At 60.4% G+C, this 26,050-nt stretch overlaps 1 protein-coding gene across 2 annotated transcripts; it reads left to right on the forward strand.

Moving 5' to 3' along the window:
• The first annotated feature begins 766 nt into the window (after positions 1-766).
• AFAP1L1 (actin filament associated protein 1 like 1) lies at positions 767-25,076 on the forward strand. Of its 2 annotated transcripts, XM_052816205.1 has the most exons (20): positions 774-871; positions 10,592-10,717; positions 15,338-15,466; positions 16,033-16,116; positions 16,483-16,580; positions 16,731-16,842; positions 17,236-17,334; positions 18,040-18,251; positions 18,617-18,796; positions 19,530-19,616; positions 19,916-20,009; positions 20,156-20,308; positions 20,769-20,980; positions 21,410-21,555; positions 21,929-22,007; positions 22,141-22,255; positions 22,469-22,633; positions 22,885-23,063; positions 23,330-23,458; positions 23,853-25,076. In XM_052816205.1, the coding sequence occupies exons 4-20, from the start codon at positions 16,050-16,052 to the stop codon at positions 23,874-23,876; spliced, it is 2,151 nt and encodes a 716-aa protein (XP_052672165.1). In that variant the 5' UTR covers positions 774-871; positions 10,592-10,717; positions 15,338-15,466; positions 16,033-16,049; the 3' UTR covers positions 23,877-25,076. The 2 variants fall into 2 exon arrangements, with proteins under 2 accessions (XP_052672164.1, XP_052672165.1); XM_052816204.1 differs by lacking the exon at positions 10,592-10,717 and having other exon boundaries at positions 767-871.
• The last annotated feature ends 974 nt before the right edge of the window (positions 25,077-26,050 follow it).

Consider the following 26,050-nt stretch of genomic DNA (forward strand, 5'->3'; position numbering starts at 1 on the left):
GTATGTGTGAAACCGAATGACATTTCTGTCACAGCCTGCTGGCCCCAGAGGAGGGCTCAGCTGCAGTCCTGAGGCTGGGAGAAACTCTCCTGGGGGTGCCAGGAGTCACTGCCCCTGCTGCCACACGCTCTCCACGTGCGGGACGCTCCCTCGCACACCCCACACGTCTCCCAAGCCCAGGTGTCCCCTGAGGTCTCTGTTGGGGAGGGACAGTGACGGTGGCATGAGCACCATGGCCAGACAGAGGCTGGGCAGATGAGGGACGCCAGGAGGGAGCAGATACAAAGGGGTTTGGGTGGGGGGGAGCAGGGACAGCTCGGGTAAAGCAGGGAGTGAGGTGGTAAGGGGGAGCTGTGCTCGCTCACTGGGTGTGCATTTGGGTGGGGGAATTAGTTCTGGATCTTTGCCCAAACTGAAGTCGCCCAAACCAACAACCCCCACGGCAGGTAGCGGGCAGGTGGAGGTGGCCCGCTCTGGACCCCCACCCATCACGGGGGGGGATCTCCGGGTGCTGCCGCTGCCGGGGGGTGGGTGCTCAACGCCCGGCGTGGGGCAGCACCCGGGGGAGATGCACGGGGAGGGGGAGAACCCCAGGACACCCCCGGCCGCGCAAGGGAGGTGGGTGCTGCGGGACCAACTTTCCGCCCGTGCTGCCGGCGGGGACACCTCCCGAAGGGCTTTCGGTGCCGTGCCGGGCAGTGCCGGTGCTCGGCGCTGCCGTGCACCGAGGGAGGGGCGGACCAGGCGATTGGCCGCTCCGAAGCCAAGACCCGGCCCCGCCGGGCGGCTGCTACCGGTGACACTCGCCCGCCCGCGCCTCCTGGGGCGGCCGGTGCTGCCCGCGGCTCCGGGACCATGGACCGTCTCAGCGGTAAGGGGGGACGGGACGGGACCGGGACGGGCATCCCCTCTCCCCGCCGTGGCGGGCGTGCTCCGCACGCCCGCCACGGCGGGGAGAGGGGATGCCCGTCCCGGTCCCGGGGGGCTGGGGGTCGCGCATCCCTTCCCAACCGAGCGGGTGCATCTCACCGGGTCGATGCGGGACCCTGCCCCCAGGGTGCCTTTGCCCCCCCCACCAGCCCTGCGGCAGGGCCAGCTGGGACACAAACTGGTACCAGTTTCCCTTTGCTGGTCAGATGGGTGAAAAGCCAGCAGCTTGTAAATTAGTCTGCGGGGTGTAAGCACTTGTTAGGGGAAGTTCTGGTTGTAGAAAGGGAGGTGACCGGTGTTTCCAGATGGAGCTGATCGGATCTGGAGAGTTTCCCTAGCTGGGGAAGATGCCGGTGGTCTCGTAAAGCCATGGAGGGCCTGATCCCCACCCTCCTGGGAAGCTGCTGCGTTCCCACATGTGTGTGATTCCTGCCTGCAGCTTGTGGTATCGGGCTCACGTAGCTGTTAGGCTTTGATCTGGGATATGAACAAACCTGCCAGGCCTTTGGGCCAACCTTGCACAGAGGGTCCTGGATTTCTGCTGGGGCTGGCAAGTCCCTGGAGAGAGCAGAGGGAGGCTTTCAGAGGGATTGCTGCTTGCTACCGCTGAACAGTGGCCTGGGGCTGCAGAGGAGGAGCAGGTGGTGACATGGTGTAGCATGGGGGTCCTGGCCCTTGGCCAGTCTTCAGAGGTGCTATAGAAGCACCAGCCAAAAATGGTAACGGGGGGGTCAGGGGCATCGCTCCTGCTCTGTGGGCTGGGACCACGCTGAAGTCCCAGGGCAGTTCAGGCAGTGCTGCATCTGCAGCTCTGGGTCAGCACCAGAAAGACCCGAGGGTCAAGAGTTCCCCTTACCGATGTAAAAGGATGGGGTGGCGTTTCCGCAGTGAAAACACTGTTATGAGGAGTTTGACTTGTGGGCTGCAGCTTGCAGTGTCGGTGCTCGGAGAGCAATGTCAGTGCCCAGCAGCCCGGGAGGGGACAGGGATGGTAACAGGGACAGCCTTCCCCCACGGCTGCGGCTCACCCTGCCTGCCAGTCAGACAGGGTGGCTTCGCCAGCTCTGAAGGAGGGTGCTGTTGTGGGAGGGGGAGTGTTGTCAAATGACATGTGATGCCAGAGCTGTTCTTCAAGGTCCCAGAGGACCTCACCGATGGGGAGAGCACAGGGTCTTGGCTTCCCCATTCTCTTGCTGTGCGAGCTGGTGGGAGGCTACCCTGTTTGCATCCCAGCCCACCCCAAAAATCAAACCTGGGACCTCACCACAGGGAAGGGCAGGGGGTGCCCGGCTCGCTGCGGAAACCATCCTGGAGCATCATGGAGATGGGCCTGGGCATGGTGCGGCTGCTCTGCGGACTTGCCCTGCCAGGAAAGAGCTGCTCTGCTGTTTTATCCCCCTCTCTGGTGCCTGCAGCAGCGGTGCCTGCCTGCTTTGCCTTGAATGCTTGTAATGAATTGCTGTTGGCACCTGGATGGCTCTTTGCTAATGTAAACCTCCTCCAGACCCTTCTGCTCATCACCCAGAGCCACCAGATCCCTCTGGGGGCTGTGCCTCACGGAGGGAAGGTATGGGGGTCTCACCAGGCTCCCTTCCCTAGCACAAGGTGTGCTGGGTCTGATGGTGGGTAGGAGCTCTGTGCATCATTCCCAGCCTCTGCCTGCTCTCTGGCAGCCCCTTTCTTCACCTGCAGCTCCATTCAGGCCCTGTGTGTATCCTGACTTGCTCTTGCTTTATGATCTGCCAGCTTCTTCGTTGCTTTCTGTGCTCCCGCTGAGCCTGCTGCCTTCCCAGGCAGGCTGGGCAGCACCCGGTGCAGGGCTCAGCTCTACACCAGCAGCTAACCAGGGGAATTGGTGCTGTGGGCTGTTTGCAGAGTTGTTTCAGGTTGTGCTGATGGAGAAGTGCATGTGTGCGTGGTTTGGGAGGTGATCTGTGCCACAAGCCTTTGCTCTAGCAGGGCTGTGCTTGCACAAGGCTTCTCATTAGTGACTCTTCCCTGACCTTTTGTGCCACCAGAATTTAGGTCCTGCACCAAACTTATCTGGGGTCTAAATCCAGCAAAGCCGGCAGAGATGTGTCAGGGATAAACTTGGCTCCAGCTCGCCCACAGGAATGGGGAGGCCACGGGGTTGGTGGGAGGGAGCCCGGATCATTCCTGACCTGCTGCCTGCAAGCTGGCAGCAGGAATCCTGCCTGCCCCGCGCACGTAGCCCGGTGGAAGGGGGTGCGGAGTGGGTGAGAAACACAGATCGGGCCAGCTGTTAGCGCGTCAGGCAAGTGCCGAGCTCTCCCCCGCATTGCAGCCATTCCTTCCGCTGGAAACTCAGCTGCCCAGGGCCACCGCCTGTTTATAGCCGGGGAGCGTGCGGGGAAGGGGTCTGAGCCCACCACGGGCTGCTCCAGCCCCACTGTGCTGGGCAAAGCAGGGTGGGAGGGCAGCCCTGGGGATGCTGATGCCAAGTGGAGCAGGGAGACACTGGAGTTATTTGCCCCTCTGTATCTTCTGATATCCTTCTGGGTGCCACGCTGCCTTTAACCAGGGGAAATGGGTCTTGCTATAGGTACTGGATCCCTGTGGAAGCCAGCCTGGCTGCTCCGGAGGGGTGCAGACCTGCCCTGCCCTGCACGTCACCGGTGCCTGCTGCGGCAGGGGCTGCTGGAGAGGGGAAGGAGCGGGCCGGTGCCCCTTACTGACTGCTGCAGGGGTAGTACCCTCCAGCCAGGGACCCTGGGGACTGTCCTATCTGCCTGGGCTGTCTGGAAAACCTGCCTCTTTCCCGCACTTGCTCTTGACCTGGAAGTGCTGTTTTCCTGTGCAAATGTGCTGAGCTGTGAGGCTGATGTGCCCTTTGCTATGAGCAGCACTGAGGCCTGATGTGCCTGAAATCCTCTCGCCTGCAGCTGGCAGGCAGTTCTTATCCCAGTCCAGGAAAACTTTGTTTAAGGTTTTGAAGAAGTTGTCTCATCCCAAACAGTGGGAAGGCTTTTCAGAGGACAGGGAGTGAAAACTGGGCTTGACTCAAGATTTGCCTGTTGTTCAGTAGCCAAATAACTTGCTGGGGACAGAAGATAACGATTTAGCAGAGTGGAGGTTTGAAGTGGTTTCTGGCATCCCAGACTCATGTCCTGACCCCTTAACCCTTCCCTACACCGGCTACTATTAGTCTGGCACAGCTAAAGCTCTCCCCTGAGGAACACACATCGCCTCCTGCATATAAGAAACCTTAAAATTAATGGCACAACTCAGTCCTGCAAAATATCTATTAAATGTCACTCTTCCAGGGCAGCAGCAGGACAATTGGGTTGGAAACCTCCCAAGGAGCTCTGCATTGTCTCTGCCAGCCCTGCCCCACCACCACCGCGCAAACAAGGGCTGGCACCCCCCGCCAGGGCACCCCCCGGATGAATAGAGCAGGTCCTGCCACCAGCGGGGAGGGCACCCGCGCAGCCACCACCAGCCTGCCTTTCATCACCCTGCAGTGCTAAAAGCGGCGGCATTTCGGGGAGCCCAGGTCACTCTGCAGATGCTGCACTGATGATCTGCAGCCTCCGCAGTGGGGAAAGATGAAAATAACTTCTTTGGCCCTCCCTCCCTGAGGCTCCCCCCCATGGCACGGCTGCTGCAGCCCCTTCCCTTTTTGCTTCTGATATGCCTCCCATCGCATCAAAGGCAGGCTCTTTGGCAGGCAAGGGAAAACACTGACATTTCGTAACAGTTTGGAACAAAAACAGATCTTTGCTGCAAGGGGTTTCCATGCTCAAAGTACTTTTTTTTTTTGAAGTGGGTTTCATGTGCATGTGATCCTGAAGTGATAGGAAGGAGCTCTGGGAGATGCTGGTATGCTCTGATTGCTGGCAATTAGCAGGAGATGTGTAAGGAGCAGCTTGGAGAACGGCTTTGGCTTTCTTCTGGGTTTTTTGGACATTAAAGCCTCCCAACTTGGTGATGGGGGAACAGCCCCTTTTTGGCTCCTTGTCCAGTGGGTTCAGCCTCCCATTTTGTCTGGTCCCAGTGTCATCTTATGCCTTGGGAAACCGAGGTTGTAAAGCACAGAGCCAGGAATAGAAGTTATGTAGCAACAGGTTTGATAGCTGGCTTTTGTGTCCTGGAGTTAAAAGCAGATTCGGTGAACCAGTCCTGGCAGTGATGGAGCCATCGGCAATAACCAGAGCAGTGGCATCTTCCCCTGTGCTCAAGCGTTTCAGCTTTCCCGCCAGGATAAACTGGCTTTCCTGCCACTCCACCCCTGCCCCGCAGGGGTTAAGCGGGTAGGAAATGCTGTCGGCCCGTGGCCTTGTGCTGCACCTGATGCTCCCGGCGGAGCTGGGCAAGGGAAGGAAAAGGAAACGGAAGGGCTGTTTGCAGCTGAGAAAATACGCTTATCCTGCCTTCCGAGGGTCCTCCGGGGAAGCACGGCCTCGGCCCCCAAACGCAGAGACCCTCTGCCGTGCCCTGCCTGCCCCGGCCCAGGAACATCACTTTCCTGCAGGGACAGGGCTGGGGGGGCCACTGAGCGGGTCCCGATCCCCCTGCCAGGCAGGGGGGGACGTGTGCCCTGCACAGCTCCTGAGCTCCTGGGCATTGCCAGGATCGGGGCAGGGATGCTGCCATAGGAGGCTGGATGCCGGGTGCTTGTACTCCCTCCCCCCGATTCCATGGGGATATTTCCCCTGCAGAGGGTCTGTGGTTTCTCTTCCCACAGCCTCTGAAAAGAGGGGTCTGCATTGTGCAACATGGCTGAAAGTGTTTGGGAAAGTGGAGCTGGCTGGTGGCTAATCCACCAGCTCCTTCCTGCAAATCCCACTCCCTCCCTGCCCACACCCTGCTAGGTGAGGCTTCCGTACCCTCCTCTGCCTCCGAGGGTCCAGGCACAACTGCCTCGTGTGAGTCTTCCTCCTAGAAAGATGTGTCAGCCTGCCGGCCTCCCCGCGTCTCAGTCCTGCGGGTCGGGTATTGCATCCGAGATGTTTTGGATCTTGGCTTCGGGGAAGGGGGATGTACAGGACACGGAGAGCCGCCTTTTGGGATGCAGAGAGCTTTCCACCCCCATCGGTGGGGCTGGGGTGTCCATTTTGGAGATTTGGGGGCTGGAGGACCCACCCAGCCCTGGGTGGTAACGTGGCCGTGCCTGTCTGGGCGCAGGGCGGTGGGGAGGGCATGCCTGCAAGAAAGCCGTCATCAGCGCTGGGGTGCTGAGTCAGCGGGTTTCCCACCACGGTGTCTGCAATTAGCTGTAATTCCTGCTGTCCTGGAGGCTGAGGTTTGGTGGAGACTAAGGGCTACAGGGAGGTGAGAGCTTCAGGTCCTGCCAGCTCCAAGATAGCAGCAGGCAGGAAGGAGTGACCCAGGGAGGATTCCCAGTGCTCGGCCCGTCACGGAGGGTGGTCACAGGGGTGGGCAAATGGCTGTGGCACTGGTCCCGGGGCCTCTCCCGGTGTCAGAGGCGAGCCCGGGCCAACCTGCTGCTCCCTGCACTCTGGAGTTTGTTTGGACAAGGCCGACACCAAAATTTTGGTTGGAGAAAACACAGTTTATTCTGGGTTCTGACTAATCCTAACATCTCCCCTCTGCCTGAAGCTTGTTTTTTATACATTACTCAGCAGGTCTTGCCCCTGCCTGACTATTCCTTTAAAGGGTATCTCAAACCTCTCCTTTTCATTCATTATTTAAATGCGTTCTCCAGCTCAGGCTGGCCCGACGGAGCATCCTGCCATGTGCCCGCTAAGGCTGGCACCGAGTTTTGAAATGTAGCCTGGAAGTACGGAATCTGGTCCACGCGTTATTTGCAGAGCTAATTGCGTTGACGGGGCTGAGCTGTGGCTGGAAACAACTTGTTTGTTGGATTAGGAGCCCCCCCCCGGGATTCAGGGGTCTGGGGCAGAGCAGGCAAAGGGAGGAGGCTGCCTGTGCCCTGCCTGGGGACATGAGCAGGGTCACTCAGCGATATCTCACCTGGGTGCTTTTATTTGCTCAACCTCTTGCTGTGCTCAGCAGTAAGAGAGAGCGATCCAGAAACCACCCCCTCCTCCTCTGGGGTGGGGGTAGCTGCAGCCTCTTTGGGTTAGAGGGATAAAATTTGCTTTTGGTGGGCTAAAGCAAACCACCACAGTCTTCTCCCAGACGTAGAGAAAGGGCTGCTAAGCTATCAGTGGTGGGGGAACAGCCACGGCAGCCCCTGGAGAAGAAGTCCCACTGCAGCACGGGGCACTGGAGGGTCGTTATCTGCCTGGGTCACAGGAGATGCTTGTGGGTAATTTAATCAGCCTGTTAATTACTACCTGCACCACTTGTGAAGCTGCTGTGCTTTGGTGCGAGCTGCTGCCAGGAAGGACATACCCTGCAGCAACAAGGGCTGCCCCGGGGTTTTCTTCCAGCAGCAATGCCAGTTCAGAGAGCCCCGGCCCCTCCGATGCCCCGTGGCTCTGTTGGGGCTCCCTGGGGAGGTGACACCCCTCCCTCAGTCACTGCCCAAGGGGCTGGGGCACCACGCAGAGCAGGGTGAGGGTGCTGCAGCCCTGGGGGAAGGCCGCAGCTCTGGGCATGTGGTTGCTGCTGCTGAGGGGGAGATTTTCCACTTGCAGCTGTGTTCTGAGTGTGGGCATTGCAAGGAGAGCCTCGACCCAGCTTGGGGCTTCAGCTGCAGAGCAGCACTCCTCTTCTGGGCCATGCTGCGAAGGGTGTGCTGCTGGCACCGGGCTGGGTAGAAAGGGAACCACCACGATTCCCTTGTTCTCCAGTTTCTCCTTTGATCTAGTTACATAGAGAAGAGGCTTGACTGGCACCACAGCAGTAAGCGATGGTTTCTACAGTGTGTGAACTGGCAGGGGCGTGAATGCAGGTGATAATCTTTGCCCTTTGCGTGCTCTGTTGGCCTGTAGTTACACTCCTCTCTATTCAGGACTCCTGTTTTCTAGTTTGAGACTGTGGGGAGGATGTGAAACTCCTCCAGAAAAGAGCACACTAGGTTGGGGATGTTTGGAGTCTTGCTTCTGCATCCGATTCCATTGTACGTGGCTGGGTGCACTGGGCAGAGCACCAGCCCCAGGCACGTGCCGCAGCTCCCCTTGCTCATCTCTCCTTTCTGGGGGGTGGTGAGGACTCTGAGAAACCCTTTCTGCACAGAGGACCAGGGTGAAGCAGGAGGGCTTGGGGAGAGCTTGGCTGAGAGGGCGGCTCTGCCGCTCGGCCCCAGGTTGGACTTGCTGCTCGGCTGGTCTCTGCTGGGGTGGGCGAGCGGCTGGGAGCAAGGCTATGCGATAAGGCTTTCTGCAGAGCTATTTATACTGGGGAGACGAGCCACTGCTGGCAAAGGCGTTGGGCCAGATGCAGGACCCTTCACATGAGCACTGCTGAAAGCGGCTGAGCTGGCCGTGCTGCTGGAGCTGTGCTAGGAAAGGAATGCCCCCCCCAAGCTGCTGTCAGCATTGGGGTGTGTGTCTGGAGCAGATGGGGCCACAGATGAAGGAGGCTCAGCAGGCATAGCCAGGGCAGCCTTCTTGCTATTTAACCTCTCTGGTTGCTCATCTCCCCCTCTCCCAGGGCTGGAGCAGGATGGAGGGGCCCTGTGAACCCTGCGGGCTCCTTCGTGTAAGGAGAGAAGCCAGCGGGCGACTGTGCCGGGAGGGAGAGCTGGTGGGGGACCTTCTGCCCCCTTGAGCAAGCAGGTTTCACATTCATTTCCCAGGATTGATTTTCCAAGGTTATCAGCTAAGGATATTAGTTACTGTAAGGTCACGATGATGACATCCCCAGGAGATGTGTATCCCTGCCCTGCCTGCTGCAGCGTGTCTTGGCAGGGCACGGGGTGTGCTGTGGGGTGGTGGGGAGGCGGCAGGGAGGTGCCGGGAGTCTGGGGGACAAGTCAAAAGATTTGAGCTCGCCTTGTGCTCCACAACGCTCAGGGATGCTGCGGTGCCTGAGCTGGGAGCCACTGGGGGAGCAGGGGTGACTGCCAGGGTCCTGGGCCTAATGGCAAGGGGGTTAATCACAGTGAGGGGTGGGAAGAGGCACCGGCTGGGGCAGTCGGAGAGCCAGGGAGGGTGGGGGGCTCCCAGCCATGCAGGAGCCAGCCCCAAGCACTCGGGCTCCCGCCGACATTGTTGGATGCCAAGCCAGAGGTGCTCCCCCCATCTGCCCCACTCAAGGGGCCCTTGTTTCCAGGGAGGAGATGATTCATGTGCATGGAGTGGCCCTTTAGCAAATCTTCCACTGTTACAGGATGTTGTCAGAGCTCAAGTGTCATCATTAATGGTTGGCTTTTCTCTAAAACCCCTCTGGGCTGGAGCACGCCAAGTTGCTCCATAGCTGTACAGACAGCTGTGCTGGGAGGAGGAGGTACTTTCCAGGCTGGCATTCCTGGCCCCACCAGCCAGTCCCAGTCATCCCAGTTTGCCCCACACCCAGCTGGTGATGGCTGGCCAGGAAGCCGAGCCTGGCTGGCAGGGATGGCCTGCTTGCCCCTGCCGCCTCCCGGGGGCTGAGCGCTGCTTTTCCCCTGCCTGCTTGGCAGGGTGCTCCTCCTGCCCGCACCGGAGGAGCGGTGGCCGCAGGCAGGGTGCAGGCAGGCAGCAGTCTGTCCTCCTGTCTTCTGCACAAAGGAACAATTCTGGGAGCGCCGCGCCACCCCCGCCAAGGCACTTCCTCGCCGGCTGTGCGCTTGCCTCCTCCCCATCGGAAAGAAACCTCCTTGGGAATGGGAATGGGAACAGGAACCGCCCTGGGAGCTCAGCAAAGAGCTCAGGAGGCCATGGTCTTCCTCAAGGAGCAGCAGCAGGGGAAGGCTGGCCCTGCCGGGGTGGGAAGCAGCACACGGGTTGGAAGGGTCTGTCAACACCTACTTCAGGCATCACCCCTCTGCTGATGCCTGCAGCCCATGCTGGGGCAGGAGGAGACTGGGGGCAGGCAGCGAGGTATGGAGGCACATCCCGGCACCCGGGTGTCTCCAGCAGGCGGCTCGACATCAGCCCGTGGAGAGGGCAGAGCGGTTGGTGTGCTGCGAGCAACTCCTCCGGCAGCGCTGGGTCTTTTTGTCCCACAGGGTGGGCGACCTCCCTGCAGGGCTCCGCCTGGGGCTGGGGGGGCACCGCTGTCACTGGGTGCTGGGGTAGCCCCTGGCTGAGCCCCCTTCCCTGGCCCACACCCCACCTATTTATGGCATCCCAGGAGCTATAAACGTTTGTTTACTGCCGGTGGCAGCTCTAAGCAGCCCTGCGCAAGCAAGCAGGCAGGCAGAGCGTCCCAGGGCCCTGCCCGCGCCAACAGGAAGGATTTATTTTTGCTTGGTTTTTATTTTAGCTACAAACAATGGCCGTTACTCCCAGCATCCGATTTCCCCCCAGTCCTCTTCGCCCCCAGCCTTCACCTGGCGCAGGAGGAAGCATGGCCGGGGGCAGGCGGAGGACGGGAGATCTGCGGCCGCAGGACAGGGGTCCCCGCGCACCTCCCACTGCAGCAGCCTCGAAGCGTTACAGTGCTGTGAAACAGCATCTGCCCTCCCCGGGGCTCTCTCTTGGGCTGCAGGCCGGCTTTGCTTGGGGTGACAACTCCACATGCATCGTCTTATCTTTCCCCCTGCAAAAGCTGGGTTTGTACACCAGGAAACTTCTGCTTTGGCCTGACCGGAGCCTCTTCTTCCTCCTCCTCTTCCTCCTCTCTGCAGGTTGCTGGAGCAAGACCTGATTTTTGCTCCTGTGATGGAGCAGAGGCTGGGGAGGGGAAGATGGGCTCTGCAGCTGCAGACTGCACCCGGACCCTTATCTCCGCACTGTGGAAGCGGGTCCCTGAGGTGGGGAGCGCTTGCGAGGTCTAAGAATAGAGCTGGCCTGGATGCAGGGTGGAGAGATGTGGTGGGGTGCTGAAGGGGATGCAGTTCTTCTGCCAGCATTGGTGCTTGGTGCTGCTTCTAGGGCAGGCTTTAGCAGCAGAGTAAATACTGCCCCGTTGTCCTGAACAGCAGCAGCGTCCTGGTGCTGGTCCCCCGGCTCACCCCGTCCCAGCAAAGCTACTCTGGGTCCTCCCAGCCCATCCAGCCTGAGTTAGCTAATGCTAAAGCCATCTGCTGCCATGGCTCCTGGCCTTCCCAGACCTCACTGACATCTCCCCATCCCGCCACAATAGTGGGACAGGCTGCAGATGTGGAGAGGAGTGAGTTTCTGGGAGGGGAGGCTGGCGTCGCTCCCTGTCCTGGGGTGGCTGTGTCCAAAGCCTGAGCCCAGCGAAGCTGTGCAATCCCACAGGATTTTGGTTGCAAAAGAAGCTCCAGAAGAAAGCAGCAGGTGGGAGACATTTGTCAGCATCAGAGGCAGGTGCGAGGCCGGAGGTATCCCACGAGTGAAGTGGTGGCTCGCGGGAGGGGGATGCAAGGTCCCTTTTTTGGCTGTGTCACCTGCTCAGCGCCTGTGGCCGCTCTGATGTCGTGCCGCCTTCCCCCCAGAAGCCCTTTGATGTCCTGCCGCCGCCTCTGTCCCCAGGCTCCACGGTTTCACGCCACAGTTGCCAGAGCCCCCAAGGGCAGGGCCGTGCACCGACACCAGCGCCCATCCCCGGCCCGTGAGCCCAGTCCCCTGCCCACCGCAGCGTGGGCACGGACGCAGGCTGGCGCGGGGTCTGCGCTCGCTCCTGCCTGCTATTGCAGAAGTTACGTGCCGGTCCTCGCTCGCCAGGTGACCTTGGGTCAGTCACATTAGTCCCCGCTGCCCTCCACACAGCAACCCCGGAGCAATCTCCCCTTGCTTCCTGCAGCCACCCCATTAACCTTATTTAGGCTGGAAGCCTAAGGAACATAGGAAATTAATCCCTTCCCTTCCTCCGCTCCCCCGGGCAGAGGCTCGGCTCAGCAGGCTGTGCGCCCTCCTGGGATCACAGGCCTCTTTGACTGCCCTCCCCCCCTTGTATTTTGGAGGACGTTTAACAAGGGAGATGGAGGGGACAGCTCAGCTGGGGGGAAACAAAGGCGCCTTCAGTGCTCGGCCTGCGCCGTGCTTCGTGCCCCCGGCTCAGAGCCGGCGCTCGGGGCGTTGCTGATGAGCTCACCCGCCTGCCACGCCGGGCGACAAACCTCGCTTATCGGGCACTCTCGTTTCTTGTGCGCAGCGGGGTCTCCTCGCCGCACGCCGCCTGCTTTGTCACTATTAATAGGAACCCTCTTGCCCTTTTGCTCTTGGCTGGTCTGAAGCCTTGACACAGGAGCTGGTGGCTGTGAAGGGCGATGTCCTACACGCAGCAGGGGATGGGGACGCTGGTGAGCACCACGGCCTAGGCTTCCGTGTGCTGTGGGAAGCTGATGTAGGGAATGTGCATGGCCCCCATCTCCTCTGCGGGAGCTCACGGCCAGCTGAGAGCCTGCTGAGCTGGGGCGGCAGGAAGATGAGTGTCTCCCTAGATGCTTGCAGGTGCTGGGTGGACTTAGGGGGGCATCTTGCTTTCTGTCCCAGCTGCTTCCTTGCTAGCCCCCTGCCCCACTGAGCCGTGCAGGGGAGGAGGTCACCTGGCCTGGAGAACACCACCGCATCCCTGAGCAGGAGCCTGCTCCCATCCTGCCTGTGCAGCATGCTGCAAACATCCCAGGGAGGATCTGCCCCTCTTTGCTCCCTTCCTGCCTCTGCAGAGGGGCAAGGAGAGGGCCATGGGAGCCGAGTGCTTACCCTCGCTCATCACAGGCATGAGGCTTTCGGGTGGCTGGAGCAGGTCCCCTCCCTGGGAGGCGTGTGCTCGAGGGGGGCAGCGAGTAGAGCATCAGCAGGACCTGAGTCCTGCGCTCAAGGAGCAGAAGCCCCACTCCCCCTGTGGTTTCTCTCTCCTTCCCCACGGGCTGGGGGATGCTGCCAGCTCCCCAGGCTTGCTTGCTCCTTCTGGAGCTGTGCTGAGGCTTCTCCTCCTGCCTGGGGGCTACCTGTCCTGGTTTGGCCTGCCCACGGGAGATGGGCGCTGGCAAAGCTGCTCTTGCCGAAAGGGCTGAGGCTGCTGTTTACCTTGGCGCTGTGGAGGGAGGAGGAAGCAGAAGGTCTGTGGAGATAGAAGCCCATCGGCTGGGGCGGCAGGAAGAGACTTGTGAGCCGCATCCTGCCTCACGTCCTGGGGAGGTGGCGATTTGGGGCTGGGCATGCCGTCTCCTTGCCCTGGGGCTCGTCTTGGCTGGGCGCTGATCTGCATCAATGCACTTGCCCCTTCAGCCAAAAATCTTTGAAAGAGCAGTTGGTTTTACTGCACTGTCCCTGCTTTGGGCAGCAGTGCCAGCTTGCTTCCCACCGATCCCGGGAGACTCGCTCCGTGCTCCAGGCCGTGGCTTGCAAGGGTGGAAGGAGGACACCCAAAATCCTAGGTCAAACCTGTAGCAGCCCAGTTTTTGATGGGTGTTGGGCAGAGTGGATGTAGTGTTTGGATAGGGCCCAGCAGAAGCTCGTTAAGGAACATGAGTAAGGAGGATCCCATCAGCTGCAGCAGCACAGCACCCTGCCCTTCCCCTGGGAAATACGCCCCATGCCAGCCCTCGCTGCTGCCCAGCTCTGCTCTGCCAGGGCCCTTCCCCTGGCAGAACCTGGAGGGGCAGCGGTGGGGATGGGTACAGCCTGGGCAGAGTGTCCCCGATGCTCCGTGCTGCCGGGGCGCACACTCTCCCCTCCTTGCAAACCATCCCCATCAGTCAGCACGTCCGAGCTGCCTCCGTGGTAACCTCTGGCCTTTCTTCCTGTCCCTGGAGACCCCAAGCCAGCTGCATGCCGCCCCAGCTGTGCTGTGATGACTTTTGGTTGCTGCCAAGAGAAGGGATCCTGCTCCTGCTTGCACTGGAAGAAACAGCTTTTTTTTGTTCCACTCTCTGTAGCCTCCAGAGCTGCAGGTTTGCTGGTGTTCCTGAGCTTGGCCTCTCCAATGCAGGCCATCTCCCACAGGCGCTGGACCCTGCAGGAACTACCCTGGATGCCAGTGGAGCTGGGCGGGTGTGTGGTCCCGGATAAAACTGGAGCTTGGCTTTGGATCCAGCTCAGTTTTGTCTTATCCTGCTCGGAGGAGGCAAGGTACAGGAAGAGACCTGGGGTGAGGATGTTGGTGCACGTGCAGAATTGGAGGTGTGGGAGCTCATGAGAGATTTGGAGCCCAGAGCTCACCTTGTTCAAGTCCTCCCCATCCTTCCCATCCCTGGCCAACACATTTTCCCAAAGCTGTCAGTCAGCTGCTGCCAGCACTGTACATACTGCTTTCAGTGATGAATTTATTTTGTAGCCCTGCTCTGATATGCTAACACCCAAGTGTTTTCTGGAGCCTTGCTGCATGGGTAACCCCACAGCTGCAGTGTGCTTTTGCTTTGTAAAAACTAGCCCATGAATCACCACATCAAAGAGGAGACCCACAGTTTTATGTGTGTGCCTGTGATGGTGACTGTGGCGAATTCTCTTTTCCTGCTTTCTGCTGGGCTCTCTCTATCTCTCCTGCCAGGTTCTGTCCGCGGGCTGATGCTGCAGGTGCAGCAGTAGCCCAGGAGCTGGTGGGTATTGGGATCCCACACACTGGAAAGCAAACAAGCTGTGGCTTCTGTTGTGGTTCCCCTTTGCCAAGATTTCAGCTGCTCTGACCCTCCTGGCCGCCTCTGGGGCTGTGCGTGTTGGACCGAGGCTCAGCTAACACAGGGCTGGGTAGGGAGAGCTCCTCCTGTGCTGCAGTCCCCATCCCGTCCCTGGGCACCTTGCAGGTGCCTGTGTGGGGCAGGGACTGTCCCTTGGGGCAGTGACTCCATGCCTGGAGGGAAGAGTGGGGTGGCCTTGGAGTGGTGTGGATGAGCTGGGATGATACAGGGGAGGAGTGACAGCAGGGCAGAGGAGCTGCTGGTGGTGAGTGTGGAGAGGAAGGCTCTAGCCTGTGTATGGGGATCCTGTGGAGGTGGCACTGGGTTGGGAGGTCACAGGTAGTCTGAGCACAGCAGGGGAATATGAATGTCCCCCAGCAGGCGAGGGGTGGGAGGGCGTCTCCCTGGGCAGCATTGCCAGGTGGCTCTGGAGATGGCATTTGGGCTTCCTTTCCCTCCTTCCTTCTCTCCGCCACCACCCAGCACCCGACACAGCGAGGGGGCACCAGCAGCAATGATATGCTGTCAGGCAGACAGAGGTATAGTTTTATCTGCGTGGAAAAATATGTGTGCTGAGCCCTTTGATAGCGGTCCAGCAGCCCTGCAGAGCTTGTGTTTCTGTTCGTGGGCTCAGCAGGCTGCATCCCGGCATCTGCGTGCAGGTGGAAGTGCTTGTGCATGGAAGGAGCACGTGTGCGCTTAGCAAACTCCGCCTGAGCTGTGCTGGGCCAGCTGGGAAAGATCCCCATTCTAGGGTCTTCCACATGTTCCAGCCCCTTCTGCCTTGTCTTAACCCCAGCACCCCAACACCACCCTGGCTGACGGGCTTTTTCCTGCTCCCTCCAGTGCTGGACCAGCTCCTGCCAGAGCTCAGCATCTTGCTCAAGCTGCTGGACCATGAGTACCTGAGTGCCACCACGCAGGAGAAGAAACTGGCTGTCTCCACCATCCTGCAGAAGCTGCAGCCACCCGCAGGTCTGTGTCCCCCTCCTGCGGTGCCTGGTGGCTGTCCCCAGGGGCAGTGGGTGTCCCCAGCAGCTGGCCTGGGCCAAGACCCCAGCAGGGTAGGGAAAACCATCTGCAGGTCAAGGATGAGCCGCCTCTGTGCCCAGCACCCAGCACCTGCTCAGCCCCCTCGGGGCACTTTGCTCCCCGCTTTTGCTTCCCAGCTTCTCCCCGCCCCAGGCGTGGGGGCTGGCGTCAGCCCTGCTGTGGCTGCAGGGGGGCTGCTCCCTGCGGAAACGCTGCTTCACGGAGGTCTTCCTGCCACCGGTTTCTGCTGAGCGCAGGGGTTTCCGTGGGAAGGCCAGGAGGGCCCTGCACCTGGGGCTTCACAGCCTTCCCACCTTCCTGCCCTCCTGGCGGGGGGGCAGCAGCATCCCTGGGGGCTGCTCTGCTCCCTGGGCCCCTGCTCCGGAGGCACGCTCCGTGGGCGAGCTGGCCTGTGTCCTTGGGTTGGTGTTTGTGGGGAGGAGGGGTGCCAGTGCTTGTCCCGGCCACCCTGCCCACCCCTGGGCTGAGAGCATCCCCCTCGCTCCCAGGGAAGGACGTGGACTACATGTACGTCAACACAGCATCCCTGAGCAATGGCACCAGCTTCGTGGAGTCTCTCTTTGAAGAGTTTGGTACGTGTGGCCAACTCGGAGTGATGCCCTGGGGGTTGCGCTGGGTGGGTGCAGTGCTGGCCCCGGGGTCCCCACTGACAGCACGGGCTCTTGGGGCGCCCTGGGAAAGGAGGGTGAAAGCTGTAGCCGTGTGTTCAGGGTGGGCATCGTTACCCCGGGTGCTTGCTCCCACTCCCCCATAGCTGTTTGGGGGCTGGCCATGGGCGGTCCGTGCACCATCTGTGTTTACCAGTGATGCCCATCTCCCAGCACCTTCCCAGTGAAGGGCCATGGGTGCTTGCCTTGGGGGTCCCTGGAGGGCATGGCTGGGGAGGCCAGCTCTGGGATTTCCTGCTCCCTTCACCCTCTCCGCTTACCCCTGGGCAGACTGTGACCTGCGGGATCTCCAGGACATGCAGGAGGAGGAGGGGGACACCAGCGATGGCGTTGGCTTGGACCTGGCGAGGAGCCAGACAGCAAAAACTGTAAGTCCCTGAATGCCGACCTGTGAGGTCTGATCTGCACCCGCACGGGGAGGTGGCGGTAGCCTAGGCTGGGACCCCTTCCTGTCCCTTGACACCGCAGTAGCTGCTGGGACTCGTGACTCGCTAATACCAGTGGTGTCTCTGCTGTAGGTTCCTGTGGACCCTGCTCCACCGCTGCCCACCACTCCGCCGCCTGAGGATTACTACGAGGAAGCCCTGCCCCTGGGCCCTGGCAAGGCCCCTGAGTACATCACCTCCCGCAGTGAGTCCTGCTCTGCACCGGAGCGGCAGGAGGGTGGGGGGAGCCCAGCAAGCTGCCCACTGCATCCCCCCGCCTGCCTGCCCGCCTGGCAAAGCAGGCAGCCCTCAGCGGGTGTGACGGCTCGTCCTGGGGAAGGAAACATCGCTGCTCCTGCTGGCATCGCTCCTGTCCTGCTCCCTTTCCATCCCGCTGCACTGTTATTGCAGGGAACTGTTTGCTCCAGCTCGACTGCAAAGGGGGTGATGGGGAGAGGTCAGAGCCATGGGGGGACCGATGCTGAGATGCCCTGGGAGGCTGTGCTTTGCTCTGCCTGGCTCGCAAGCTCGCTGCTCGAAGCATCCCTGGCGGGAAACCAGGTGTAATAGCCCCCGCTGCCCTCTGCTTCCTCCGCAGACAGCTCCAGCCCCCCCAATTCCATCGAGGATGGCTATTACGAGGATGCAGACAGCAACTACCCCGTCACCAGGATGAACGGGGAGCAAAAAAACTCCTGTAAGTATCCAGGTGCCCTCACCAGGGCGGGCAGAGCTTCGGCAAAGCCCATCCCTGAGATGGGGGCTTGAGCGCTGGGCTGGGGGCCGGTGGGGTTGAAGCTGGAGGACCTCTCATGTGTGAGAGGCTGCTGGCAAAAAGTAAGGAGCATGGGGTGCTGTTTGTCATGCAAGCCAGAGCCCTTGCGCTGTGGAAGAGATGTAATCAGTGCCATGTCTGTCACCAGCACGGAGAAGGGGTGTCCCTGCCTACGCAGCTCTCGTGCCCTGCGTGAGCTGCTTGTGCTGCGGCAGAGGAGGGCTGGGGCAGGGACACCACTGCAGAGCCCTGCTCCTCCGTGCCCTGCGTGGGAGGTGTGGGGCAGAAGGTCAGCATGTGATCCTCTGTTGGAGATAGAAGGTTTTATCCAAGCTTTCAATGTTTGAACCTTGCAAAGAAATAAGCCAGCCCAGGGGTTTGGATAGATGCACCTGGGACTGGTGTTTGGCCCGCAGGCATTCTGCCTTATTTGGAAGGGAAACAGAGACAGCTGGGGTCAAAATGCTGCTGTTTGCAGAGGATGACATAGAGTCCATCCATCCCAGCACCCACCCCAGCCTCTGTGCTGGAGCCCTCTGGGCGTGGGGAGCCCTGGCAGTGTGCGAGCGTGCCTGGCAGGCAGGGCTCCGGGGTGCCATTCGGGGTGACTCCCCTGCTTCCTTCCAGACAATGACTCAGATGCGATGAGCAGCTCTTATGAGTCGTATGATGAGGAGGAGGAGGAGGGGAAGGGCCAGCAGCTGACACACCAGTGGCCATCAGAGGAAGCCTCCATGAACCTGGTGAAGGATTGCAGGATTTGTGCTTTCCTGTTGCGCAAAAAGCGCTTCGGACAGTGGGCCAAGCAGCTCACCATCATACGGGACAGCAAACTGCTGGTGAGCCCAGAGCTGGTGGGGGACAGAAACCCCTTGGTGGGTTATGAGGGTGGTTGGGTCCAAGCTAAAGAAAAATAGCACTCTCCAAGCCAAGACCCTGCCCCAAGGCTGCCACTGCCCCACAGCACATGCAGAGGCTGCCTTCGCTTCCCTTGCAAGTGAATGGGGGGCTCCCCTTTTTTGGGACCCTAGGGAGTGAGAGGGCACCCTGCAGCCCTCTGCCACCAAGGCTGTTGCAGAGACTGAGCCACTTCCATCTGTGCCACACATGAGGGACCCTGAGAAGGACCCCAGCTCTGCCCGGCATGGCAGCAGGCCAGGCAGGTTTCGGCTGAGCCCCGAGCAGTTCCCTTTGCTTCTCCTAGTGCTACAAAAGCTCCAAGGACCGGCAGCCACACGTGGAGGTGTCCCTGGGCACCTGCAACGTCATCTACGTCCCCAAGGACGGGCGGCGCAAGAAGCACGAGCTGCGGTTCTCGCTGCCGGGGGCCGAGGCGCTGGTGCTGGCTGTGCAGAGCAAGGAGCAGGCTGAGGAGTGGCTGAAGGTACCGTGGCTGCCCCCGCTTCGCCCGGGGGGGCCGCAGACTCTCCTTGGCATCCTCCCTGGCTGAGGCAGGGAGGGAGCTGCCCTGGGAAAGGTCTTGTCCCCCAGGAAGGGGAAGGGGGCTTTGCTCCTGTCTCATATCGGCTGGGGTGGACTGGCCAGCCATTTCCCAGGGCCTGGGCGTCTCCGGTGCTGATAGCCCCCGCGGGGTGGGAATGTTTGCTCTCCCTCTCCTCTTCCCCGTGGCCCTTTCCTGCCTTTGTTCAGGGGCGGGAGGTGGGGGCTGCGGGGAAGGGGCCACGGGTGGGAAACGAGCCTCTGCGCACACCACAAACCCCGCTGTTACCCCAAATGTGGGAGAACCGGGTTATTTTACATGGCCGGGGCAAGCCACACTGTGCCTGCCTGTAAAACAGGGGTTCATGAGGTGTCCTCTGCTGGCAGGATGACTGTGCGGCTTGGCACCCAAGTCCCTTACCTCTGAGATTTCCAAAATCTCTGACAAAATCTGCAAAACTAGTTGCAGTTTTGAAGGGGCCAAGGTGTGTGCAATCCCCCAGGCAAGCCAGGCTTGTGCCCTGAGCAGGGCTCACTGTCCTGTCCTGCAGAGACCAGGACCTCTCTCCGTGTGGTTCAGCCCGGCTCTGGCGGCGAGACGGGAGTGTGCTGAGCCAGGGAAAGTAGCCCTGGCTCTCGGGTCCATTTTGAGTGGCTTCTGGGGGCTGTGTCTGCAGGTGATAAAGGAAGCCAGCAGTCCGGCAGCAGGTGGGATGGAAGCCCCCACGTCCCCAGTGATGCCGTGCAAGATGGACCTGGATAAGGTGATGGTTTCTAACCGCCCTGCCGAGGTGCTGTGTGGGGCTGCTGTAACCGAGCCTGCGGAACGCAGGGCCGGGGGAGCACTGAGCTCCGGGTGCTGCGTGAGGAGTCCTTCCCACCCTCGCAGCACCTCTGTGGGGCTTATGGGGCTCCCTGCCACCGGGGAAGGGGAACAGGGCTCCCCTGGCACGGGGGGACATCCCAGCCCTGCGCAGGAGGGACAAAGGGCCGATAGTGGCCATTGCTGGAGGCTGTGCATGGGGATGCTGCTGACGGGGTGCCTGTTCCGCTCCCCCCACAGCAGCTGTCACAGGAGAAGCACACCTCCGACTCGGACAGCGTGGTGACGGGTGAGACCGGCTCCCCGGCGGCCCGCAGAGAGCCCGGCGAGCACGGTACAGCTCCTGCCCCCAGCCAGGCGGGCTGTCCCCCCGCCGGAGGGGCCAGCTGTGTGCACCACAGCTGGGGATCATCCTCTCCCGGTGAGGGGGGATGCTGTGACACGTGCTGGGGGCACACAGCTACCCTGTCCTCCTTCCAGGGAAAGGCAAAAAGAGTGGCTTGGCTGACCTGAAGGGCTCGATGAGCCGGGCAGCGGGGAAGAAGATCACCAGGATCATCAGCTTCTCCAAGAAGAAGCCTTCTCCTGAGGACACGCAGACCTCCTCCACCGAGGAGGACATCCCCTGCTGTGGTTCGTGTGGGCCGGGGGCAGCAACAGGGCTTGGCTTGCTTGGGCTGGGAGCGGTGGGGAGCTGGCATCCTTCCCTTCCCAGCCTGGCCGTATGGGGGGCAGGCAGTGGGGGTAAGGGGGCAGTGGGGTGGGGGCAAGCTCGCTGAGCTGCTGGAGGGCTGTGACACTGCCTCAGACTATGCAATGGTGCCCAGTCCCGGCTCTGCAAATTCCCATGCTGCGTGGGGAAGGGGCTGAGGGGTCACCCGTGTCCCAGAAAACAGGCTTGGGTGACTGTGTGGCACTGAGCTGGCACCTCACCTGGGACCAGGGTGTCCCAGCTGGGGAAACTGAGGCACAGAAGGACCAAACAAGTAGAGAGCCATGCTGTAATCTCTGGGCAGCCACGTCTCGTTAAAGCCTGCCTGAGGTCCAGCCAAGCAGGCGCTGAGACCCTTCCCTCGGCCCTGCCACCCCCCAGGCTACCTCAGCGTCCTGGTTAACCAGTGCTGGAAGGAGCGCTGGTGTCGCCTGAAGGGCAACACCCTCTACTTCCACAAGGACCGCACTGACCTGCGGACCCACGTGAACGCCATCGTCCTCCGGGGCTGTGAGGTGGTCCCGGGGCTGGGCCCCAAACACCCCTTCGCCTTCCGCATCCTTCGCAACGGGCAGGAGGTGGCCGCGCTGGAGGTGAGCGGGCAGTGGGGCGGGCAGGGTGTGCTGGTCCTGTGCGGAGGGGGTTGTCAAGCTGGGGGAGCATCTCCTGTGATGATCAACACTCGCATGCAAGCAGTGCCTTGTTTTCCCCTCCCCTGCACGTTAAGGAAGCCCAGGGCATCATTTGGGGGAGCCGGGGGCAGCCGCGCAGGTATTTGCAGGCTGGATGCAGGGAGGAGGCTGGCAGGGCTGAAGCAGGCGGGTTGCAGGTGGTGGCGGGGGATTTGGGACTGGGCCCTCCTGCATGTGCCCGTGCGCTTTCTCTTGGAGCCTCCTAAGTCTTGCACACGCGCTTTGTGTCGAAGGGCCCTTCTCCACAGCAGGACTTTGCATCGGGAGGCAGGAGTGAGGGCGAGGGACCAGGACCTGGGCATGCACCCCAACACTTTCTCTCTCCTGCAGGCAAGCTGCTCCGAAGACCTAGGCCGCTGGCTGGGTCTCCTCTTGGTGGAGACGGGCTCGCAGACGGCACCAGAGGCCTTGCACTACGACTACGTGGACGTGGAGACAATTGCCAACATAGTGACGGCTGTGAGGCACTCCTACCTGTAAGGCTGTCCTCCTGCTGTGCCAGGGACAGAGAGTTGGCTGGGGATGGCGATCCTCAGCCCTGTGTGTTCCCTAGGAAAGGCACAGGCGGGGACACAGTTTGTGCTGTGATCTCGGGGACAGCCAGCGTTCCAGGGGCTGGTGGTTCCCGAAGCAGGGCAGTTTCACTCGGGCAGGATGGAAAGCAAAAGGTGTTTCATGAATGCTGATGAAGGACTTAAGGGATACACATGGTAGAGTAGGGTAGGGTAGGGTAGGGTGCTCATGAGTGAAGTTGGGAGGGCAAAGCAGGAAGCCCTCTGAGATGGAAGGGCTCACTGAGGGGCTGGCAAGGATGTCCTGGAAAGAAAGACCCCATCCCTCCTTCTGCAGGTGGGCCAGCTCCTCCCAGGATCACCGGCCAGACTCCTCCCGTGTGGTGTACGATGACGTCCCCTATGAGAAGGTTCAGGTGAGCATGGCTCCTTGGCTCGCCCTCTCCCGCCACTGTGGCCAGGTTACAGAAGGTGCCCCCGGGAGCCTTGGCCAGGCCGCAATGGCCCCGCGGGTGTTTCAGCACGCTTTCCCTCCTGTCCCTGCCGCAGGCTGAGGAGGAGCCAGGGCGGCCGGCAGGAGCCCAGGTGAAGCGCCATGCTTCCTCCTGCAGCGAGAAGTCACGGCGAGTGGACCCGCAAGTGAAAGTGAAGAGGCACGCGTCGAGTGAGTGGGGACCCTCAGCTGCAAAACTCCGCAGGGGGACCCCAGCCACTGTGGGAGGATGCTGTTTCCCCAAGGGGGTCTGCAACCAGGCTGGGGCTGGCCGGCCCCAGCACACGGGTGATGGGTTGTGCTGCACCAGCTCAGCTGGACCGCGGGTGGCATCAGTGTAGCCGGGGCCAGAGCCTTCACGACGGGCTCTCCTTGTGCATGCAGATGCCAACCAGTACAGGTACGGGAAGAACCGGGCCGAGGAGGATGCCAGGCGATTTCTGACGGAGAAGGAGAAGCTGGAGAAGGAGAAAGCATCAATCCGCAGCGAGCTGCTGTTGCTGCGGAAAGAGAAGCGAGAGTTGCGGGAAGCCATAAAGGGCAGCACGGGTAGGTTGGTGCCATCCGAGTGCTGCAGCTGCTCGAAGGCACTCAGGTACAGGGGGAAGGCTGTAGAGCTGGGGTGGGATGGGGACGCTGGGCTGGCGGTGGCATTCTGGTGGTGAGCGGGGCTGGCTGCAGCATGCTGCCGGGCTGGCAGCCCCATCTAGTGTCCCCATCCAGGAGGATGGGTGGCTTCTCTGTCCCTGCGGCCTCATGCCCGGGTGAAGGTGCTGAGCTGGGTGCACTTGTGCAAGCAGGGATGAAGCTGCAGGACCTGGAGCAGCGGGTGGCAGTGCTGGAGGAGCAGTGCCGGCAGAAGGAGGAGCGCCGCGTCGACCTGGAGCTTAAGCTGTCTGAAGTGAAGGAGCAGCTGAAGCAGTCACTGGCGGGAGGGCCGGCCCTGGGGCTAGCTGTGACTGGGAAGGCTGAGAATGGGGTACGCATCCCTTCTTCCTCGCTCTCGTGGCTTTGGCTTTCCCCAGCAAGGTGCTTGGGGTGGCGGGGGGAGCAGCACGTGGGGAAGAAGGGACATCCCTGCTGCTTTGTTCCATGTCGACAGAGGTCGGAAGCAAGGCATCAATTAGGTTTGGACACATCAGTTTTGACCTCATGACAGTTTGTGCTTTTTTTTTTTTTCCCCTGGCTGTCCTTGCTCCCTGGGTCTCCTAAATCCTCTTCCTTCTTTCTCACCCTTTTCCATAGGAAGCTACAAACAAGCCAAACGGGAGCCCTCCTGAGCACTTGGTCCCCGTTAACTGTGCAGCTGAACTGAGGAAAAGAAGTCCCTCCATCCTCCCTGCCAACAAGGGAAACGTGCTGCGAAAGGCCAAGGTTCTGCTTTGCTTTCCCTCTCATCTCTGGCCCCATGGGAAATCTCATCCTTTGTTCTGTCCCCCTTCCTTGACCATAAAATTTGGGGACTGGGGATGCTCCCTACCCCAAGAGCAGGGGGTACTGCCAGGTTACCCTGCAGTCAGGCTGGCCCAGCTTAGCAGCAGTCACTGTTAGCATGAGCCTGGCTTGCAGGGAGATTTGGAAGGTGCAGGGCTGGGTGGGCAGGGGGGAGAGCATCGCCTCTACGATGACTGGGGCAGCAGTGACCCCAGGCTTTGAAGATGCTGGGGTGGTCCAAAGCCCCCAGTAGGGAGGGATGCCCTCGAAGGGCTCAGCGCTCACTTCTCCAGCAATGTCTCCTCATCCCCTGCTTTTTTTCCTTTCTGTGCAGGAGTGGGAAAAGAAGCAGAGTTAAGCTGGGCTGCGGGAACACCTGCTGAGCCCCCACCGGACACTGGGGCTCATGGAGGAGCTACAAGCCCCCTTTCTCCGAGGCACCGGGAGGGTGCTGGGAAGGCATGTGGGGAGTGATGCCCTCCCATGCCCCACCACTGCGGCACCATCTGCCTCGTGGGCAACACAATAAACCATGGGGAAAGGGGCGGGAGGGGGATTTGGGAGGTGGGGGGGAAGGGGAGTCCTTCATGGATCAGGGTCACATACTACTGGGAAACCCATCTCTGGGAGGAGCCTCCCACGGGGCCGGGAGTTCAATGCAAGGTGTGTGTGCCAGTGGTGGTGCATAAGGAAGGAGGGGAGAGCCCAGGGGCTGGCAGTCGGCGCTGCGCTCTGATTTATCAGGATCAGTGTGTGCCACCCCGGGACGCTGGAGACCAGGCTACACTTTCCAAAGCGACCACGGACTTGTTGGGTTTTTTTGGCCCCCTCACTGTTGGAGTTCATGAGCTGCTCAGGACCGGACACTTCAGAGATGCCGATCATTCACCCTGCTCACTGCTCCCAGCTCCGCAGGGTCTCATCTCAGGGTTCCTCATGTCTCAAGCTCTCTATGCCTCAACCAAGTGCCCTTGTCCAGTATTTCCTTCTTGTCCTCCAGGCAGTAAGGGTGAGGGCACGCTGGCTTCCCTTGGGAATGAACAAAGCTCAAGTGTCAGCATTTGAAAGCAAATTAACAGCAGATACCTTTCAACCTTGCTAAACAGCTTAGAAGTGCTGCAGAGGGCTGAGGCTGGAGGCAGCCCAGCTCTCTCTGCCCTAGCCCCATGCCAGCTTTCAGGGAAGCAGGGAAAGGGACAGTGTTGTCTCCTGGCCAACAGTGCATTCACACTATTGCTGCTGCGGTCAGACATGGTTTGCCAAGGCATGTGGTCAAAATGGAGCGAAGGGAAGTTTAAAACTGAAAAAAAAAAAAGGTGCTTTCAAATGAGGGGACTGGAACAGAAAAGAGAAATAGAGGAAGGTCATTTAGCACAGGCAGAAACAAGGGACAGGAATAAAAAGGAAAGGCCCAGGCTTTTGTGCTGGGAACAAGGGAGCAGGCCTGTCGCCCACTCATGCTAACAGCTGCCACAATTAACCTTTGGAGCTTGCTCTTTCAAAGCCCTCTTGTTAGTAACTAGGTAAGCAGCTTTTAATAAAAATGCTGGCACTGGCATGCCCCTTCCCCTGGCTGTAGGGAGCACGGTGGGTAAACTACTCCTGCTCACAGTGAAATGGGCCAGGCTGGGTCTGGGGTGGGCTTGGTACCCCCGCGACAGCAGCTGCTGGGGCAGGCAGGCTGGGTGAATCTTGTACACCACGTTAGTGACCGCAGTTAGCTCAGAGCCGTGAGCTTAGCTGCCCGCTGCCCAGGCTGGAGGGGCTCCCAGGGATGAGGTGCAGGAAAGCCCCATTCCCTGACGGTGCTCATCCTCTTCTTGGCAGCGGCTTCCCTGTGCCGGTTGTCACTGCTCCTGTCCCCTCTGAGACCCGGAGCCGCACCGTCCCATTTCACTTAGGAAAAGGGTAAAAACCCACTCCTCAAGCATTGCCTCTCCCACTAAAGAAACGAGGAGGCTCTGCCCACAGTGGGGAGAAATGGAGCTGGACCATCACAGCCCATGAAAGCATGTCATAGAATCGTAGAATGGTTTGGGTTGGAAGGGACCTTAGAGATCATGTAGTTCCAACCCCCCTGCCATGGGCAGGGACACCTTCCACTAGACCAGGTTGCTCAAAGCCCCATCCAACCTGGCCTGCAACACTGCCAGGGATGGGGCAGCCACAGCTTCCCTGGGCAACCTGTTCCAGTGCCTCACCACCCTCACAGTAAAGAATTTCTTCCTTATATCCAATGTAAATCTACCCTCCTTGTTTAAAACCATTACCCCTCATCCTCTCACTACACTCCCTGATAAAGAGTCCCTCCCCATCTTTCCCGTAGGCCCCCCGTGGAGGCAGTCCTCAGTTAAAAGGCACACTTGGCCAAGGTTTGGGGTTTTTTTTAATCTTTATTCACCATGGGGTGAGACACTTTCTTCCGCCTGAGGTCAGCCTGCTGGCGCGAGCCTCTCTCAGCCTTTACTGAACAAGAGGTGAAACCTGCCGCGTTACCCCCCCTAGGCCGCGCGGCCAGCGGCGGCAGGACCA

This window comes from Harpia harpyja, chromosome 20 (assembly GCF_026419915.1).
Source record: "Harpia harpyja isolate bHarHar1 chromosome 20, bHarHar1 primary haplotype, whole genome shotgun sequence".
Lineage (NCBI taxonomy): Eukaryota > Metazoa > Chordata > Aves > Accipitriformes > Accipitridae > Harpia > Harpia harpyja.

Excerpts from the sequence above, each read along its gene's own strand:
- AFAP1L1 (XM_052816204.1), top strand. Across the intron at positions 18,797-19,529 it reads AGGCTGAGGAGTGGCTGAAG|GTGATAAAGGAAGCCAGCAG; the intron begins GTACCGTGGCTG and ends CTGTGTCTGCAG. Across the intron at positions 22,008-22,140 it reads TCCCCTATGAGAAGGTTCAG|GCTGAGGAGGAGCCAGGGCG; the intron begins GTGAGCATGGCT and ends TCCCTGCCGCAG.